We start from the raw sequence: 15,078 nt of genomic DNA on the forward strand, positions 1-15,078 counted from the left end.
GATGGAGCATGTAGTGTAATATGCCATCTGACAGGAGCTTGCAAGAGCTTTCGAGGCAAAGAAGCACAAACAGCTTAGGGAGGTTTAAAGAGGTGCTGGGTCACACACAGGTTAAGGCCATGCAAAACCTCGGACGAGACCCTGCAGCCCAAGTGGGCAAAACCCAGAAAGCGTGCCATGAGCACACATGGCTGTAGGCAGGGGTGTGCGACACAGGGGTGCCCAGGCTGTGGGGAGGGGCGCAAACCGGGGGGCCATCGAGTGTTCGCTACTGAAACTGCAAGTCACGTTCCCGAGCCCCAGAAAGCCTGCATTGGGGGCGCCTGGGTGGCTTAGTCGGTTAAGCATCCGACTTTCGCTTAGGTCATGATCTCATGGTTCGTGGGTTCGAGCCCCGCGTCGGGCTCTGTGCTGACAGCCAGCTCAGAGCCTGGAGCCTGTTTCAGAGTCTGTGTCTCCCTCTCTCTCTGACCTTCCCCTGCTCGCGCTGTCTCTCTCTCTCCTAGAAGTAAATAAAACATTTAAAAAAAAATTAAAAAAAAAAAAAGAAAGCCTGCATTGGGCGCAAGCATGAGCTCAGGAGTGGCCGCTGGCTTTTCGCGTAAGCGAGGACTGAACCAACCCGAACTCCCACCTGCTTCACACTCCTTCCCTCGCTCTGCTGTGGTGGGTGCTGGTTCCCTCAGTGCTTGTTGAGACCACCTTTGGACAAGAAGAGTCACTGCTCCAAAGTCACCCAGAATTCAACACAGCCAGGATCTGAAGCCAGACCCTGCAGAACACCAGGCCCTTGCTCCTAACCACTAGGGAGCGTGGGCTGGCCTGGTGGGGAGAGGCCTTGGCCTCAGTCCTGGGCCAGGGAGAGCAGGAGTTGGGAACGCAGGGGCCAGGGGTCAACACTGCTTTCCTGCTGCCCCAAAAGGCCTGGCGGAAGGATGGGGAGGGGCCTCCTTGGACAGACCTGGGACATTCCTAGGAATTAGCCTGACATCTCCGGCATCCCTGCTCGGCGGCCAAGGGCCCATGGAACTGGGCGGGGAAGCGTTCCACCTAGTCTCCAGACTGGGGCAAGACGGAAGCCCCACATCCTGCCCCCAGCGGGACTCGGGACGGGGTTCTAAGGTAGCGCCAGCTGCCAAATTCCGTTTCCAGCAATGAAACTGTCCACAAAGCCAAAAAGCCCTCCCACGGCACAACATTAGCAATGCTAGATAAAATAAATGCAGAACTAACTCGTTAGGAAATAAGGGAAGCTCTAGACACATCGCTGGGAAGCTGGAAAACAGGGCCCAAGTGCCAATGTCAGCAAGAGTTTGGGGTTTTGTGGCCACGTTGGGACAGAGCCCGCCAGCCCAGAGGCACTTAACACGGGCTCAGTCCAGGGCTCCCAGGACACCTCGTGGGCGAGCAAAGGCTAAAAGCACCTGTGGGATTTGCCTGCAAAACCAGCTGCCCAGGAGGCCCAGGCAGAGCGCCTGGGCTGGCCCTGAGTCCCCAACCACAGTTAAAAAACACAAGAATCCATTGTGGAGAGGAGTCAGGGGATAACAGGATGGCCATCAGCTGCAGGTACCGGCTCCCTGACAGAGGCCACAGTAAGACCGGAAGCTTAAAACACAAACGTGGGATGAAGGGATCAAAGCCATTGGGGCCAAAACAGACCAGCTGATCTGAAAAGGAAGCAAAGATAATTCGAGGACTGGAAAAGTGAGTCACAGAAGCCAAGCACTTCACGGGCTAACGGGGGGATGAACTATTGCTGAAGAAAGAACCAGAAGCCAGAGATGGAGAGATGGCCAGCCTGCGGCAGCACATGCTCAACGGGCACAACAAGCCGAGGGCAAAGAGGAGCAAGCTCTAAGGGGCAGCAGAACGTTCCAGAAGGAGGGACAGAGAGGGGGAGAGACCTAAGCTAAGAAAACGGCCAGGGCTGTTCTGGAATCGGCAACACGGGGCCCAGGGTCCAGGGAGCAGGCGACAGACAACGCAAGGAGCACAGACGTTCTGAGACAGCTTGTTTATTGGGGGGCAGGGCGGCGCCAGCTGTCACTCCTTGAGGGAGAAGTGCATCTTGTCGCTGATCATCTTGCGCTCCGGGTTGAGCCGCTTGAGAATCTGGGCGAGCACGTTCACCGTCTGCTCGCTGCTCAGCCCCGTCTTCTTGGTCTGGAATTTCTTCAGCAGGTCCTTGGTGGTCATGGGCTTCCGAGTCAGATAGCGGCGCACGGCGTCCTCCGTCACCTGCACATCGCTGAGGAGCAGAGCAGGGGGCAGGGCGGGCGGGCATCAGCAGGAGGCCTCCCCACGCCCCCTGCCTGCCCCCCAGCACCCTCACCAACTTACCCACTGCTGGGGGTCGACTTCCCGGACTGGGGCTGAGGGGTCGACTTCCCTGACAGGCTCTGCGGCCCGGCGTCCAGCCGCAAGCGCTTGGCCACCGGCGTCTCATTCGTCCGCTTGCCTGGGGGAGCAGGGGAGGGCCTGAGTCCCAGGCCTGGAGACTGGACCCCCAGGAGCCCAGGTAGAGTGGTGCCGGGATCCCGTGCCCAGGGGGCCCGGGCCTCTGCCCCAACTCTGGCCTCTGATCCTGAGGCAGAAGGAGAGGCTGAGGGTGGCGGGCAAGAGGTGGCGGCGAGGGGTGGGGGCGGGCCCTGCTCACCCTGCTCCAGCTTGCTGGCGGCGGCCCGCAGGGTCGAAGAGGTGCTGCCGCTCTCCGTGCTGGGCGTGCCCGGCCGGCTGTTGCCCCGGGAGCTGCCCCCCGACGGCCTCCGCTCCCTCTTGGGGGGCGTCTTCTTCTTCTGCGGAGATGGGGTTGGGACGTGAGTCTAGAGACAGACACCCGCCCACCTGCCCGCCGCCGCCCGGGGGCCAGGCCTTACCGCCATGAAGAGGGCCGAGGACGCCTCGCTGTCGATGTCGCTCTCCTCTGAGCTGTCCGACTCGTCGCTGCTGTCTGTGTGGGGCCAGAGGAGTGTCAGCACCAGGACGCCCACCCTGGCTCCACCCCAGATGAGGGGCTGGGGGGGGGGGGAACGGGGCGCCCGGGCCACGGGGAGGGGACCCACCTTTCCTGCGCTTCTTCTCCTGAGGCGTGGGCGCCTTCTTCTCTTCCTCCTCCTCCTTCTCCTCCTCGGGCGGCTTCTCCTCCTCACTCTCCTCGCTGCTCTCACTCTGCTCATCTACGCCCTTGGGGCCCTCCTCCTGCTGGGTGACCTTGGGCTTGCCCTCCAGCTCATCCTGGGAGCTGCTGGAAGACCAGAACCAGCCAGGGGTGAGGGAGCGCCCGGGCCAGGCTGGCGCAGGCCTCGCACCCGCCGCACTCCCGCCTCCCGCCTGCCTCACCTTGAGCCGTCGGACATGTAGTCCACTTCCTGGCCCTCGAAGTCCCCGTCGTCGCTGTCTTCGAAGGCCTCATCGTCGGACCCCTTCTTCTTCTTCTTCTTCCTGCCTCCCTTGGCGGGCGGTGCCTTCTTCTTGGCCTTGGGGGCTCTGCCACCTAGGGAAGCAGAGCAGGACTCAGGCTGGGCACTCATTCTGAGGACGTCTGTACGTCTTGGGGGCCTCACTGAGCAGGGAGAGACGCCCCGGACTCGCCTCTCACACGCAAACTGACCGGTCTAAGTCTACACTCAACTTCCTTTCTCTGACTCACACTCAGGGCCACCGTCTCCATCCCTGCACCCCCCAGGACTGTGTATCGGACCACTAGAATCCACCCCTGTAGCCTAGGGGCCTCCAGCATCATTCAAACTGGCTGGTCCAAAGCCTTCACCCTGTCCTGCGCTGCCCATCCCACAGACACCCCTGTAAATGCTGTGGCTGGGACCTTCCGGTCACTCTCTCTGCCTCCTACCAACTCCCGTGCTTCCCCAGGGGTGTGTGCAGCCCGCCGTGCCCTGTCCCCATTCTCAAGGGGCTGTGATTGACTCAGCTTTCCCTCAGTGGCATCAACCTTCCTGAGTCATCACTCAAGCACCTTGACAGAGCACAACCCAGGCTGGTCCGCACAGCCACCCAGGGAGGCTCCACCAGCCTCACCCTCCTCGCCGCTGGCCTCGCTGTCGTCAGACGACATCTCCAGGTCATCCTCCAGGTCGTGGATGCGCAGCTCACTGGCCTTCTTGCGGCTGCGTTTCTCCTTCTCCTCGTCTTCCTCATCCTGGTCCTGATCCTTAAGCCGCCGCTGCTGCATGATGCTGAAGTGGTTCAGGACTTTGTTTCTCCTGCGGGCAGGGGAAGGGTGCAGTGGGGGCTGACAAGGGGCCTGGCTCCAGAAATTGGGCCTTTTCCCTGAGTCTCCACCAGGCACTTCCCAAAGGGGAAAGACAGACATGACTTTGGCGAAATGAGAGGACCCACACCCATGGTATGGAACACCCTGAAATCACATGGGGAGAGCTGGCCCTGCTTTGATCCCTTGTCTGCCCCATGTCCCTCAAGGAGAAGGTTTCAGTGTGGGGTTGGGTGTCCTAGCATCTCTCTCCAGCTCAGGGCCTTTCTCAGGCAACAGAATCTGGACACAACATATTCACGTCCATCTGTTTTTACGGCAGTTTATGGATGCCTTTGTGTTTATTAAAAGCAATATTGTTGTTTTCATTCACTTTGGTGACAAAAGTTTTAAAAAATATGACTGCATCTAAGGAGAGCCCTTAGGATTATATCTAACAGCACAAGCAAAGTTCATCAGTGCTGTGAAAAGGAGTGAAGCTCCTGCACAAGAATGTGAGTGTACTTAACACTACTGAAAGGTACACTTAAAAATGGTTAAGATGTAAATTTCAAGTTTTTTACAAGTAAAAGCATTTCTAACTGAAATTAATGATGGGGGGACGCCTGGGAGGCTCAGTCGGTTAAGCATCCAACTTTGGTTCAGGTCATGATCTTGCCATTCCTGAGTTCGAGCCCCATGTTGGGCTCTGTGCTGATGTCAGCACAGAACCCACTTCAGATCCTCTGCCCCTCCCTGCCTTGTGTGCACATGCTCTCTCTCTCTCAAAAAAATAAACATTAAAAAATAAATATTAATCTAAAAAACTAAAAAAGGAACAAAGCACTGGTAGATGCTACAACATGAATGAACCTGGAGAACATTACGCTGTGACTGAAATAAGCCAGACACAAAAGGACAAATACTGCATGATTCCACTCCTAGGAGATTCCTAGAGGGGTCAAACTCAAGAGACAGAAAGTGGAATGGTGGGAGCCAGGGGCTGGGGGAGAGGAAGAAAGAGTTATTGTTTAATGGAGACGAGTTTTTCAGTTAGGGAAGACAAGAAAGTTCTGGAGATGGATGGCAGTGACAGTTGAATAATAATGTGAATGTGCTTACTGCCACTAACCTGGATACTTAGAAACAGTTAAAGGATAAACTTTACATTATGTGGATTCAGCTGCAGTTGATCCAGCCATAGCCCTCCTGTCTGGGGGGGAGGCCAGGTGGACCCCGGAGACCTCCCCCTGCACTGCCGATTCCTGCTCCAGGACTTAGCTCAGCAGCTACTACCTCCCCAGCCTTCTTGGGCCCTGTGCATCCCTGAAGCTTTCATGTCCGTCTCCCCTACTGAACTGGGAGCTCCAAGGGCTTGGTGGAGTCTGACCTGGTCAGTCCCCGGCCAGGCAGAAAGTTACAGTGACACGCTCCATTTCCAAGTGTTTTAGCCCCTCCTGGGGAAGCTGGGGACAGGGCAATGCCTGCATCCTGCCTCCCTCCAGTCCCAGCTGGCTCACTCACCTTTCCCACTCCTCCTCAGCCTCCTCAGCAGTGAGCGTGCGATGCCGGGCCAGCGGCGTGAAGTTATACCAGTTGTGCACGGGGAAGGCCTCAAAGGCCCCGTCGGGACACTGGGTAAAGATGTAGTAGGACGTGTTCTCGGTCACACCTCCCTTCTTGATGCCCTTGAACCTGCAGGGAGTCAAGGTCACAGCCTGGCCCTCACAACCAGGTGCTTCTCCAGAACCACCTGGGTTCACTGAGCAAAACCCAAGACTGAGAGATCCTGAGCCCACCCTTCAACTGTGCGAGCCTCGATTTCTGCGCCTGGAAAACCAGGCGGCACTCCCCACCTCTGGAGCGAGCTCAGGGCGCTCCTCGCTGTACACATCATGGTCCTTTCTGGAAGGACCGTGTTAGATTAGCTGTGAAGCAGGGGCCCTGCAGTCACACCCCTGGATTTGCCTCCAGGTTGCTCCTCCTCCTGGCCTCTGCCCTCACCCTTCTCTGCCCCAAAAGTCCAGGAAATCTTACCAAGTGCCTTTCCCTGCCCACAACCTTCAAGGATCCCCTGGGCCCCAGCCCACCGCTGCTCCAGCTGCATCCTGGCATCCACTGTCCTGCGCTATGCACCCGTCCTCTGTCACTGTCACGCCCTAGGGCTCTGTAGGCCATGCCCTGCTTTTGTGCGTGCCATCCTTCCTGGAGCGCCCTCCACCCACCTGACCTCCCAGTCCTCACGCCCCCCAGTCTCCAGGCAGCCACCTGCTGCACGTGATCAGGGTGGGCTCTCCGGCTCCCTGGCCCTTGGAGCTCCGGAACCAGCACCAGCCTGGTTTATCTTCAGAAAGAAAACTCCATGAGGACACAGGAGTTCAGGGAGGAGCCCAGACAGGTTAGGAGGCTGTGAGGGGGTCGCGGGAGGCACTCGCCGCCGCCACTTACTTTCTGCCCGATTTGCCATTGACGCGAAGCAGCCAGGGCTGGTCCTCGGGCCGGAACTCCTTGAGGACGATGCCGTACTTCTTCCTCCGCGCCTCTTCCCGAAGCTTGCGGTTGAACTCGCTGCCCGCACCCGACTCGGGCATCTCTTCCTCTTGGTAAATCTTCTTGTTGCTCAGGTCTCGCTCCAGCCGGGCCTGAGGCGACAGAGCATGGAGGGGGCGGACAAGAAACAAACCTTTCATCAGGCTGCCCGCCTCTGCTCCAGCTGGGCCCGCCACCTCACTACCCGGCGCGAACACCCCAACGCCCTCTTCACCCCACCTCCCAGGCTGAGCTGCAGACTTGCAAAGCCGACCTTCCGCTTAGCAAAACAAAAAAGGGACAGAATGCTGGCCTTCAGTGGTGCATCGGGGTGAAGGGATGTGGGCCAACCTCATATCAGCTCTACTTGGCAGCTTTTGAGAGTTTGATATTACTTCTAAGTCAACAGTTAAATAAACAAACAGTGAAATCATGTTGGTGATAGGACAAAAACAACAAACAAGGAAAACAGGCTGCGTGGAACCGGCTGGCTCTCTGCATTCAGGCGCCATTAAAGGCTGTTTTCCAAATTTTGATCTCCAGGCAGTTGAGCAGCAGATAAACTTTAAAATGCACGCACCGCTCACCCTAGAGGTGCCTCCTCCAGACATCGGAGGGGAAAGGACACACGCCTCGGCCACTGCGGTGGAAGGCTGGCAGGCAGTCAGCGGGGCGCCGCGTAACACACCCGGCCTCCCCCACACAATGGGAGGCAGAGCGGCGGGAAAAGAAAAGGGAGGTGACTGTAGGGAATAAGTCTCCAGGCGCAGTGACTGAAAGAGACAAGACGGTCCACACTGCTTCCTACTGACAAGAGATTTGAGACGGCTGGGAACAGAAAGATCCTACCAGCTCCCAGAAAGAGGGGAAAGTCCCCAGCCAGCCACGTTTGTAGAATCAAAGTCTTACTGGCATTGCGCCCTCGCCCACTCGATGTAATGTGTGCCTTTACTGCGCACGCGCAGAGTTAGGGGCTGCTGCACAGACACCCACCGACTAAGTACGACATAATTAGCTGGTCCTTTAAGAAAAAGCCTGCTGACCCCTGATATAAAGCACAAGAGAGAGTGGCAGAAGCTCTCCACAGCCGACACCAGAAGCCAGAGAACAAGGGAACAAACCCCTCGAGGGTTTTGTTCACCAGGCTAGCTTTGGATACCCAGTCACACTACCCAGCCTGAGGCTGGAGGAATCTGGACACTCCCAGGGGTGCGAGGGAATCGGTGTGCGCCCCACACCATGTCACAGAGCCAGCCCCGGTGTGCCTCACTCCAAAAGGAAGGTACACAGGTCTGACTCTGTGAACATGGGTCACCGCAGAGGGCGGGGCCCCTGCCTGGCATGTTCACCGTTAGCCCAGGGGAGGGTCTCCTGGGAAAGCTGCGGAAAGAATGCACTTGGATGGGGTTTCTGCCCACACATTGCCCCTGGGTGAGAAACGGAGGAGGGGGATGTCCCCTGTGGTTTTAAGTGCTTGGATGGCTCTACCTGCCCCTTCCCTTGGGTGATTAGTGACAGAGGGGTGTCAACCCAGCAGATTAGTTTTCTCCAGGGAAATGTAATCCCCCTCTTAGTTTTTTTTTTTTAATGTTTTATTTATTTCTAGGAGAGAGAGAGAGAGAGACAGCGTGAGCAGGGGAGGGTCAGAGAGAGAGGGAGTCACAGACTGCAACAGGCTCCAGGCTCCGAGCTGGCAGTCAGCACAGAGCCCGACGCGGGGCTCGAACCCACAAACTGCGAGATCATGACCTAAGCGAAAGTCGGACGCTCAACCGACTAAGCCACCCAGGCGCCCCTCCCCCTCTTAGTTTTTTAAGGAGTGTGCCGCTTAGGCAATGAGTATTCATGGGGCTGAGGCGCCTGTGCGGCTCAGTCGGTTAAGCTTCCGACTTCGGCTCAGGTTATGATCTCACAGTTCGTGGGTTCAAGCCCCGTGTCGGGCTCTGTGCTGACAGCTAGCTCAGAGCCTGGAGCCTGTTTCGGATTCTGTGTCTCCCTCTCTGTCTGACCCTCCCCTGCTCATGCTGCTTCTCTCTCAGAAATAAATAAAACATTTAAAAAAATAATCTTTTTAGGGGCGCCTGGGTGGCTTAGTCGGTTAAGCGTCCGACTTTCGCTTAGGTCGTGATCTCACGGTTCGTGGGTTCGAGCCCCGCGTCGGGCTCTGTGCTGACTGCCAGCTCAGAGCCTGAAGCCTGTTTCAGTCTGTGACTCCCTCTCTCTATGACCCTCCCCTGCTCACGCTGTCTCTCTCTCTCTCCTAGAAATAAATAAAACATTAAAAAAATTTAAAAAAATAAATAAATAAATAATCTTTTTAAAAGAAAATTCAAGGGGCTGTATTTCCCTGTGACTAGGGTTTTAGGGAATCTGACCTCCGCGTGGTAAAAGCAAGGTGAGATGAGTGGCACCCCCCATGACGATCAGGGAATAGGGTATATGTAACCCCAAGTTACCAGCGGCTGGGAGATCACATGTCTCAAGAGGTGACTGACTACACAGGTGCAGTGGGTGATGAGGGGCACGGACCCTCAAAAGGTACGAGTGGCTGAGGGGCAGACTCCTCTCGGTTCTCATGGATGCAGGGAGAGGGGCTCTCTTATTAATGCTGGATCAAGAGTGGTGTGTTCCCGAGGTATTTACCAGGTTATTCCTCTTTGCAAGCAGTGTTTGGGGCCAGGGTACCCAAGGATGGGTTCCTTCTCTCTCTTGGATGGTAACTGATGAAGAATGTCCCCCCACTGAGTGATCAGGGATTTGGAAACCCGGCACCCTCTCTGGATAACTCAGGTGAGGCCAGAAGCAGGGGGAACACATGAGTCTATATACAAACACATGTGCAGCTGGCCATGCTGGGAGGCAGGCTCCCTACGAGGGAAGAGGGTGCCCTGAGCAGGTATCTACCCGTCGAATGTCCAGAGGGGCAGGCTGCTATCATCTCTCTCTCAACTATCATAGTCTCATTTGCTCAACTAGGTGAAGTGATGTTTAAAAACAGTCAAAATCCCTGCATCGGGCTGGCTACTGTCAGAGCAGAGCCCACTTCAGATCCTCTGTCTCTGTCTCTCCCTGCCCCTCTCTGCTTGTGCTCTCTCTCAACATAAATAAACACTAGGGGCGCCTGAGGGGCTCAGCTCAGTAGGTTAAGTGTCTGACTTCGGCTCAAGTCATGATCTAGCACTTTGTGGGTTTGAGCCCCGTGTCGGGCTCTGTGCTGACAGCTCGGAGCCTGGAGCCTGCTTCAGAGTCTGTGTCTCCCCCTCTCTCTCTGCCCCTCCCCTGCTCATGCTCTATCTCTCAGCAATAAATAAATGTTAAAAAACAATAATAAAAATAAATAAATAAATAAACATTAAAAAAAATATATTCTCTCTGTCCATCTCCCCAGCTGGCTCTCTTTCTCTCCCTCTCTAAAATATTTAAAATTTTTAAAAAATTAATAAAAAAAAAATAGGGGCGCCTAGGTGGCTCAGTCGGTTGAGCGTCCGGCTTTGGCTCAGGTCATGATCTCGTGGTTTGTGGGCCTGTCTTTGGATTCTGTGTCTCCCTCTCTTTCTGTCCTTCTGCTCACACTGTCTCTCTCTCTCTCAAAAATAAATAAAACATTAAAAAAAAATTAATAGAAAAATAGTCCAAAGACAGACTTGTGCTTGACAAGAGGAGCAGTGGGAGTCGCCCACTGCAAGAGGGCCTGACCTGCCAACGTCAGACGTGGGGACAAGTCCTGTGCTGGGCTGTTCCAGTCTCCGGGGCTTTGAACGCTCCTCCAAATGCCCAGGTGTGCCCTCCCGGTCTCCAAACTCAGACGTCCAACCGCCTACCTACTGTCTCCTCCGGGACGTCTAATGTAAGATGAGAACTGAATTCCTGAACACTCCATCCATCTGGCCCTGACACCCCTCAAATCCTACTGGCTCCACTTCCAAAGACACGAGAATCCACCCACTTGTCATAACCACTATTTGCTCCATGCAACCACCATGCACCTGGACCACAGCAGACGCCTCCAACCTGCACGCCCTCCGTCTGCCCTTGACCCCACAGTCTGTCTTGACAGTGCCCAGATCACTTTAGAATCCCCCTGTTTAAAACTTTTTTTTTTTTAGGGGCACCTGGGTGGCTTAGTCGGTTAGGTGTCCGACTTTTGCTTAGGTCATGGTCTCGCAGTTCGTGGGTTCGAGCCCCGCGTCGGGCTCTGTGCTGACTGCCAGCTCAGAGCCTGGAGCCTGTTTCAGTCTGTGACTCCCTCTCTCTCTGACCCTCCCCTGCTCGCTCACACTGTCTCTCTCTCTCTCTCTCCTAGAAATAAATAAAACATTAAAAAAAATTTAAAAAAAAAAAAACTTTTTTTTTTTTAATGTTTTGAGAGAGAGACAGAGCATGAGCGGGGGAGGGGAAGAGAGAGACAGAGAGGGAGACACAGAATCCGAAAGAGGCTCCAGGCTCTGAGCTGTCAGCACAGAGCCCAACGCGGGACTCAAACCCATGAAGGGTGAGATCGTGACCTGAGCCGAAGTCAGACACTTAACCAACTGAGCCCCTGGGGAACCCCCCTTTAAAAGTCTTTAATGGCTTCTCTATCAATTGAATGTTTGTGTTTCACCCCAAAAGGCACATGTTGAAACTCAACTCCCAATGGGATGGCAGGGGGAGGTGGGGCCTCAGGGAGGGGGTTAGGTCACGAGGGTGAAGCCCTTGTGAATGAGATCAGTGCCCTTACAAGAGAGGCCCCAGAGAGCTCCCTCATCCCTTCTGCCATGTGAGGACACAGTGAAAAGACAGCCATCTATGAACCAGGAGGCAGGCCCTCACCAGACCAAAAATCTGCTGGCACCTTGACTTTGGGGCTCTCCAGCCTTCGCAACTGTGAGAAATAAACCTGTGTGGTTTATACACCATCCAGGCTATGGTGTTGTGTGAAAGCAGCGCCAAGGGCAGAGACGGCTTCCAAACTCCATGTGTAGGATGCAGCCCCTCCCTTGCCCGGATAACTTGAGGCCAAAAATGCCTGTTAGTGGGCACAACTTCTAAACCCTCTCCTTTCCCAAGGCTGGGGCGGGGGAATCTTCCTCACCTGGATACACCCAGCAGCTCAGCCTGGCCCTTAGTATGTCACTGGATCTCCACTCCAGGAGGAAACCAAGCCTTAGTTACTACTACCACTAAGTGAACTGCTACAACCACCAAGTGCAGGATCCAGTTCTCACACTCCCCAACAGGGACTTACCTGATTCCAGGTCGCGAAGTTGACTTTATCTGCTGCATTGAAGGCCATGATGTTGTATTTTTTAGTTGTGTTTCTGGAACGGGCAAGAGGCGGCTGTGCTCAGTCACTCATTCATTTAGCAAACCCTCTCCGGTTCCGCAGTGCTGGGGACCCACCAAAGACCCCAGAGGCTCCCAGTCGGCCAGGGAACAGGTCCATGCTCTCCCAACCCCGTACAGAAGAGCAGAATGGGGCACAAAGATCTGGGGGAACCCAAGATACGGGAATAATGAGGAACTCTGCCCTGGGGATGGGGGAGGGCAGGCAGGGAACGCTTCCCAGGAGTAGGAAGATACTGGAACTGGGCTTTAGGAATCCACAAGTATCCACCCCACAGTCACAAGTAGGGAAAAGGCATTCCAGCCAGAGAGACAGCTAGGCCAGAAGGCTGCATCCTGCTGCCTAGTAATGCACTCATTCATTCACTCTGCTCAAAACACAGCGATGCCCCCGAGAGGCCTCGGCTGAACCCCTGCCCCGTCATCGGGTCGCTGCTCGTTAGGAGGGAGAAGCGCAGGCGGTGCCGGCCAGATCCACAAGCCCAGGAAGGTTTTGATCCCCTTTCGAGGAAGTGGGAAGAGGGGCCAGGGACTTACTTGGGAACGCGAACGACATATTCGGTGACGTTCTGGCTGCCGGGGCCCTGCGGGCAGAGAAGGCGGGACGGTGAGTGCGGGGCTGCGGAGGCCGCCGCCGGGACCCCCCAACCCCAACGCATACTCACGAGGGCCGCCATGGGCGACGACGTTCGGTGGTTCGGGTCCGGTCCCGTTCGGTCCGCGTCCCTCAGTCGCGGGGACGCCGCTCTCTAGGTGCCGGGTCTCTGGCCCCCGATCGAGGACCCCAAGACCGAGGTGCCACCGATCCTGGGAGCAACTCCCGGGAAGCTGGGCTCGCTCGGCCGGCTCAGCGACCACTCCGGTCGCGTCTGCGCCTGCGCCTAACCTGGAAGAGCAACTCAGGGCGCGTCGCGATGGTAACCTCCTTCGCGTCACGTATTCCCTTTCGTCTCTCTCCAGAGGGAAGAGCCACGACCGACTCGCGACTGGAAGAAACACCGTCTGCCGCTCGCACCCGCGCTCGCGGCTCTATACAGCGCAGATGACTTAATCAGCCGTGGCCACGCCTCCCCGTGACGACACACTCCGCGGGGCATCCTGGGAAGGGAGGGAGAACCCGGCCTTCCTCGCGAGCTCTCGGGCGCTTCGCGCATGCGCCACTCCGCTCCGGAAGTGAGTCCGAGGAGGCCGCGTCACCATAGCGACCGAGGTTTCGTTTGCTGCAAGCTGCCAGGGCTCCACCTGAGCCTCTTTGGGCTCATTTCCTCCTTCTGCCCCTGGGAGACTTCATCATCTCTCCGAATGATCTGGCCCCTGTGACGCTGAGCCGAGCCGGGAGGAGTCAGGGCGTGGGTGGGGATGGGGCGCGACCACTCCACGGGCCGCTGGCGGGATGGGTCTGTGCATGTCCAAGCTGGCCCACAAGGCCAGGCCCTTGAGACCCCAGGAGAAGGGTAGCATGGCGCGGGTGGCTGGCTCACTGGGGGGAAGTAAGGAGGCTGTGAAGGGCATGAGGGAGGTACAGGTGCCCCACACCCCAAGTCCAGGCGTGCTCACGCCCCGCACCCACCCGTGGTAGTAACACAACTGCACATGCTCGCGGATCAGCAGCCATTCTTTTCTCCACTTGAGCACCGGCCAGGTTCTGCGCACTCCGCGGTGAATGCGTCAAACTAGCTCCCTGGCCTCCTGGAGATTACAGTGTAGTGAAGGAGGCAGTCTCAGAAAATGGGATCTACAAGCAGGAGGGAACGGCTGCCACCGGAAAGGAGGCACCGGCTCTGAGGGCTCCCGGAAGTGGGGAGGTTTATGCCCCGCCCCGCGGGATGCCTAGAAATTCACTAAGCAAAGGGGGAAGGAAGCAGGACACCAAAATTGCCTATAAACTACCTCACTCCATAGTGAGTAGCACGTCCTGGTAGCCATGCACGTGTATTTACTCATCGCCCACCACTGTATATCAGGAACGGTGCCAATTATTAGAAATATTGGGGCCAGCAAGACAAAAACAGTGCTTGCCCTCATGGAGTAGAGTCCGGCTGGGGAGACAAGTAAACAGGCAAAATCGTTACTGACCATGGCTGTTGCTGTGGAAGAAATGGGGCTCTGAGATGGAATGATGGGGTGGGAGGCTCTTAGAGTCTGACAGGCTGTGACCTGAAGGTAGCGGAGCAGGGACTTACTGTAGCAGTGGGGAGGGGGCGGGGGAGGACAGCGGAAGGATGAGTTTGGCAAGTTCAAGGGACAGAAAAGGCCACTGGGGCTGGACCCGAGCGAAGGAAGAGGAGGGTGGTGTGGGATGAGTCTGGGAGATGGGTGAGTCCCTGTCCCCCTCTGAGCTTGTTTCCTCAAATGCAAAATGGGATGGTAGAGTCATTGAGATTCTTCAAGGAGATGCTCTGTGCAGAAGGCCTGGCCTGCTCAAGTTCACATCTTCCCAGCTACCTGTAACAGCACTAATGATGCCAGGCCTGAAAATGCCTTTGGGCATGGATGTGCACCCCCAGATGCCACCCTGGGGCATAGCAAAGGAGACCTGTGTCCAGTGTCACCCAAGGACACACACTAAGCTGTGGACACAGTCAACATCCGTGCGTGCTGGCCCCTGCAGACACCAAAGCCTCTCTCCACCTCTTCCCTGGGCCCCCCGGACATCCTCAAGTCCCCTCTGCTCATCTTCATGATGAGTGGCCCAGCTTGTGCAAAGGGACACAGTGTAAGAACATGGCGACCAAACATGGCTTCTGCCACGTTGGACTGGGCCAGTTGCTGCGGCAAGAGGCCCAACGCAGTACCCAGCGGGGCCGGAAGATCCATGGCGTCATGTTGCAGGGGCCCCTGGTGCCCACGGTGAGAGCTCACAGGCACAGGGGCAGAGGGAAGAAGGAGGTACGTCGGGGTGAGCTTCTCTGGAAACCCCATGGAAGCAGATAGGCCCAGAAGGTTCTGGCTCCCGGCCTGGCCACTGCTTTGCTCACTGAGCCTCTGTGTCCTCACCTGTAAAATGGGAGACC

At 56.4% G+C, this 15,078-nt stretch overlaps 1 protein-coding gene across 2 annotated transcripts; it reads right to left on the bottom strand.

Moving 5' to 3' along the window:
- Window positions 1-2,002: 2,002 nt before the first annotated feature.
- Window positions 2,003-13,134, bottom strand: GTF2F1 (general transcription factor IIF subunit 1). Of its 2 annotated transcripts, none has more exons than XM_039221357.1 (12): window positions 12,730-13,134; window positions 12,602-12,648; window positions 11,967-12,039; window positions 6,659-6,852; window positions 5,735-5,905; window positions 4,039-4,223; window positions 3,343-3,496; window positions 3,066-3,244; window positions 2,880-2,953; window positions 2,660-2,798; window positions 2,344-2,461; window positions 2,003-2,251 (listed from the first exon to the last, which is right to left on the bottom strand). In XM_039221357.1, the coding sequence occupies exons 1-12, from the start codon at window positions 12,739-12,741 to the stop codon at window positions 2,047-2,049; spliced, it is 1,551 nt and encodes a 516-aa protein (XP_039077288.1). In that variant the 5' UTR covers window positions 12,742-13,134; the 3' UTR covers window positions 2,003-2,046. The 2 variants fall into 2 exon arrangements, with proteins under 2 accessions (XP_039077288.1, XP_039077287.1); XM_039221356.1 differs by having other exon boundaries at window positions 3,066-3,247; window positions 12,730-13,132.
- Window positions 13,135-15,078: the final 1,944 nt, after the last annotated feature.

The sequence above is a fragment of the Hyaena hyaena genome, unplaced genomic scaffold (genome assembly GCF_003009895.1).
Source record: "Hyaena hyaena isolate Hyena2069 unplaced genomic scaffold, ASM300989v1 scaffold_988, whole genome shotgun sequence".
Taxonomy (NCBI): Eukaryota; Metazoa; Chordata; class Mammalia; order Carnivora; family Hyaenidae; genus Hyaena; species Hyaena hyaena.

Excerpts from the sequence above, each read along its gene's own strand:
- GTF2F1 (XM_039221356.1), bottom strand. Across the intron at positions 3,497-4,038 it reads CGAGGCCAGCGGCGAGGAGG|GTGGCAGAGCCCCCAAGGCC; the intron begins GTGAGGCTGGTG and ends CTGCTTCCCTAG. Across the intron at positions 2,462-2,659 it reads CGCCAGCAAGCTGGAGCAGG|GCAAGCGGACGAATGAGACG; the intron begins GTGAGCAGGGCC and ends CTGCTCCCCCAG.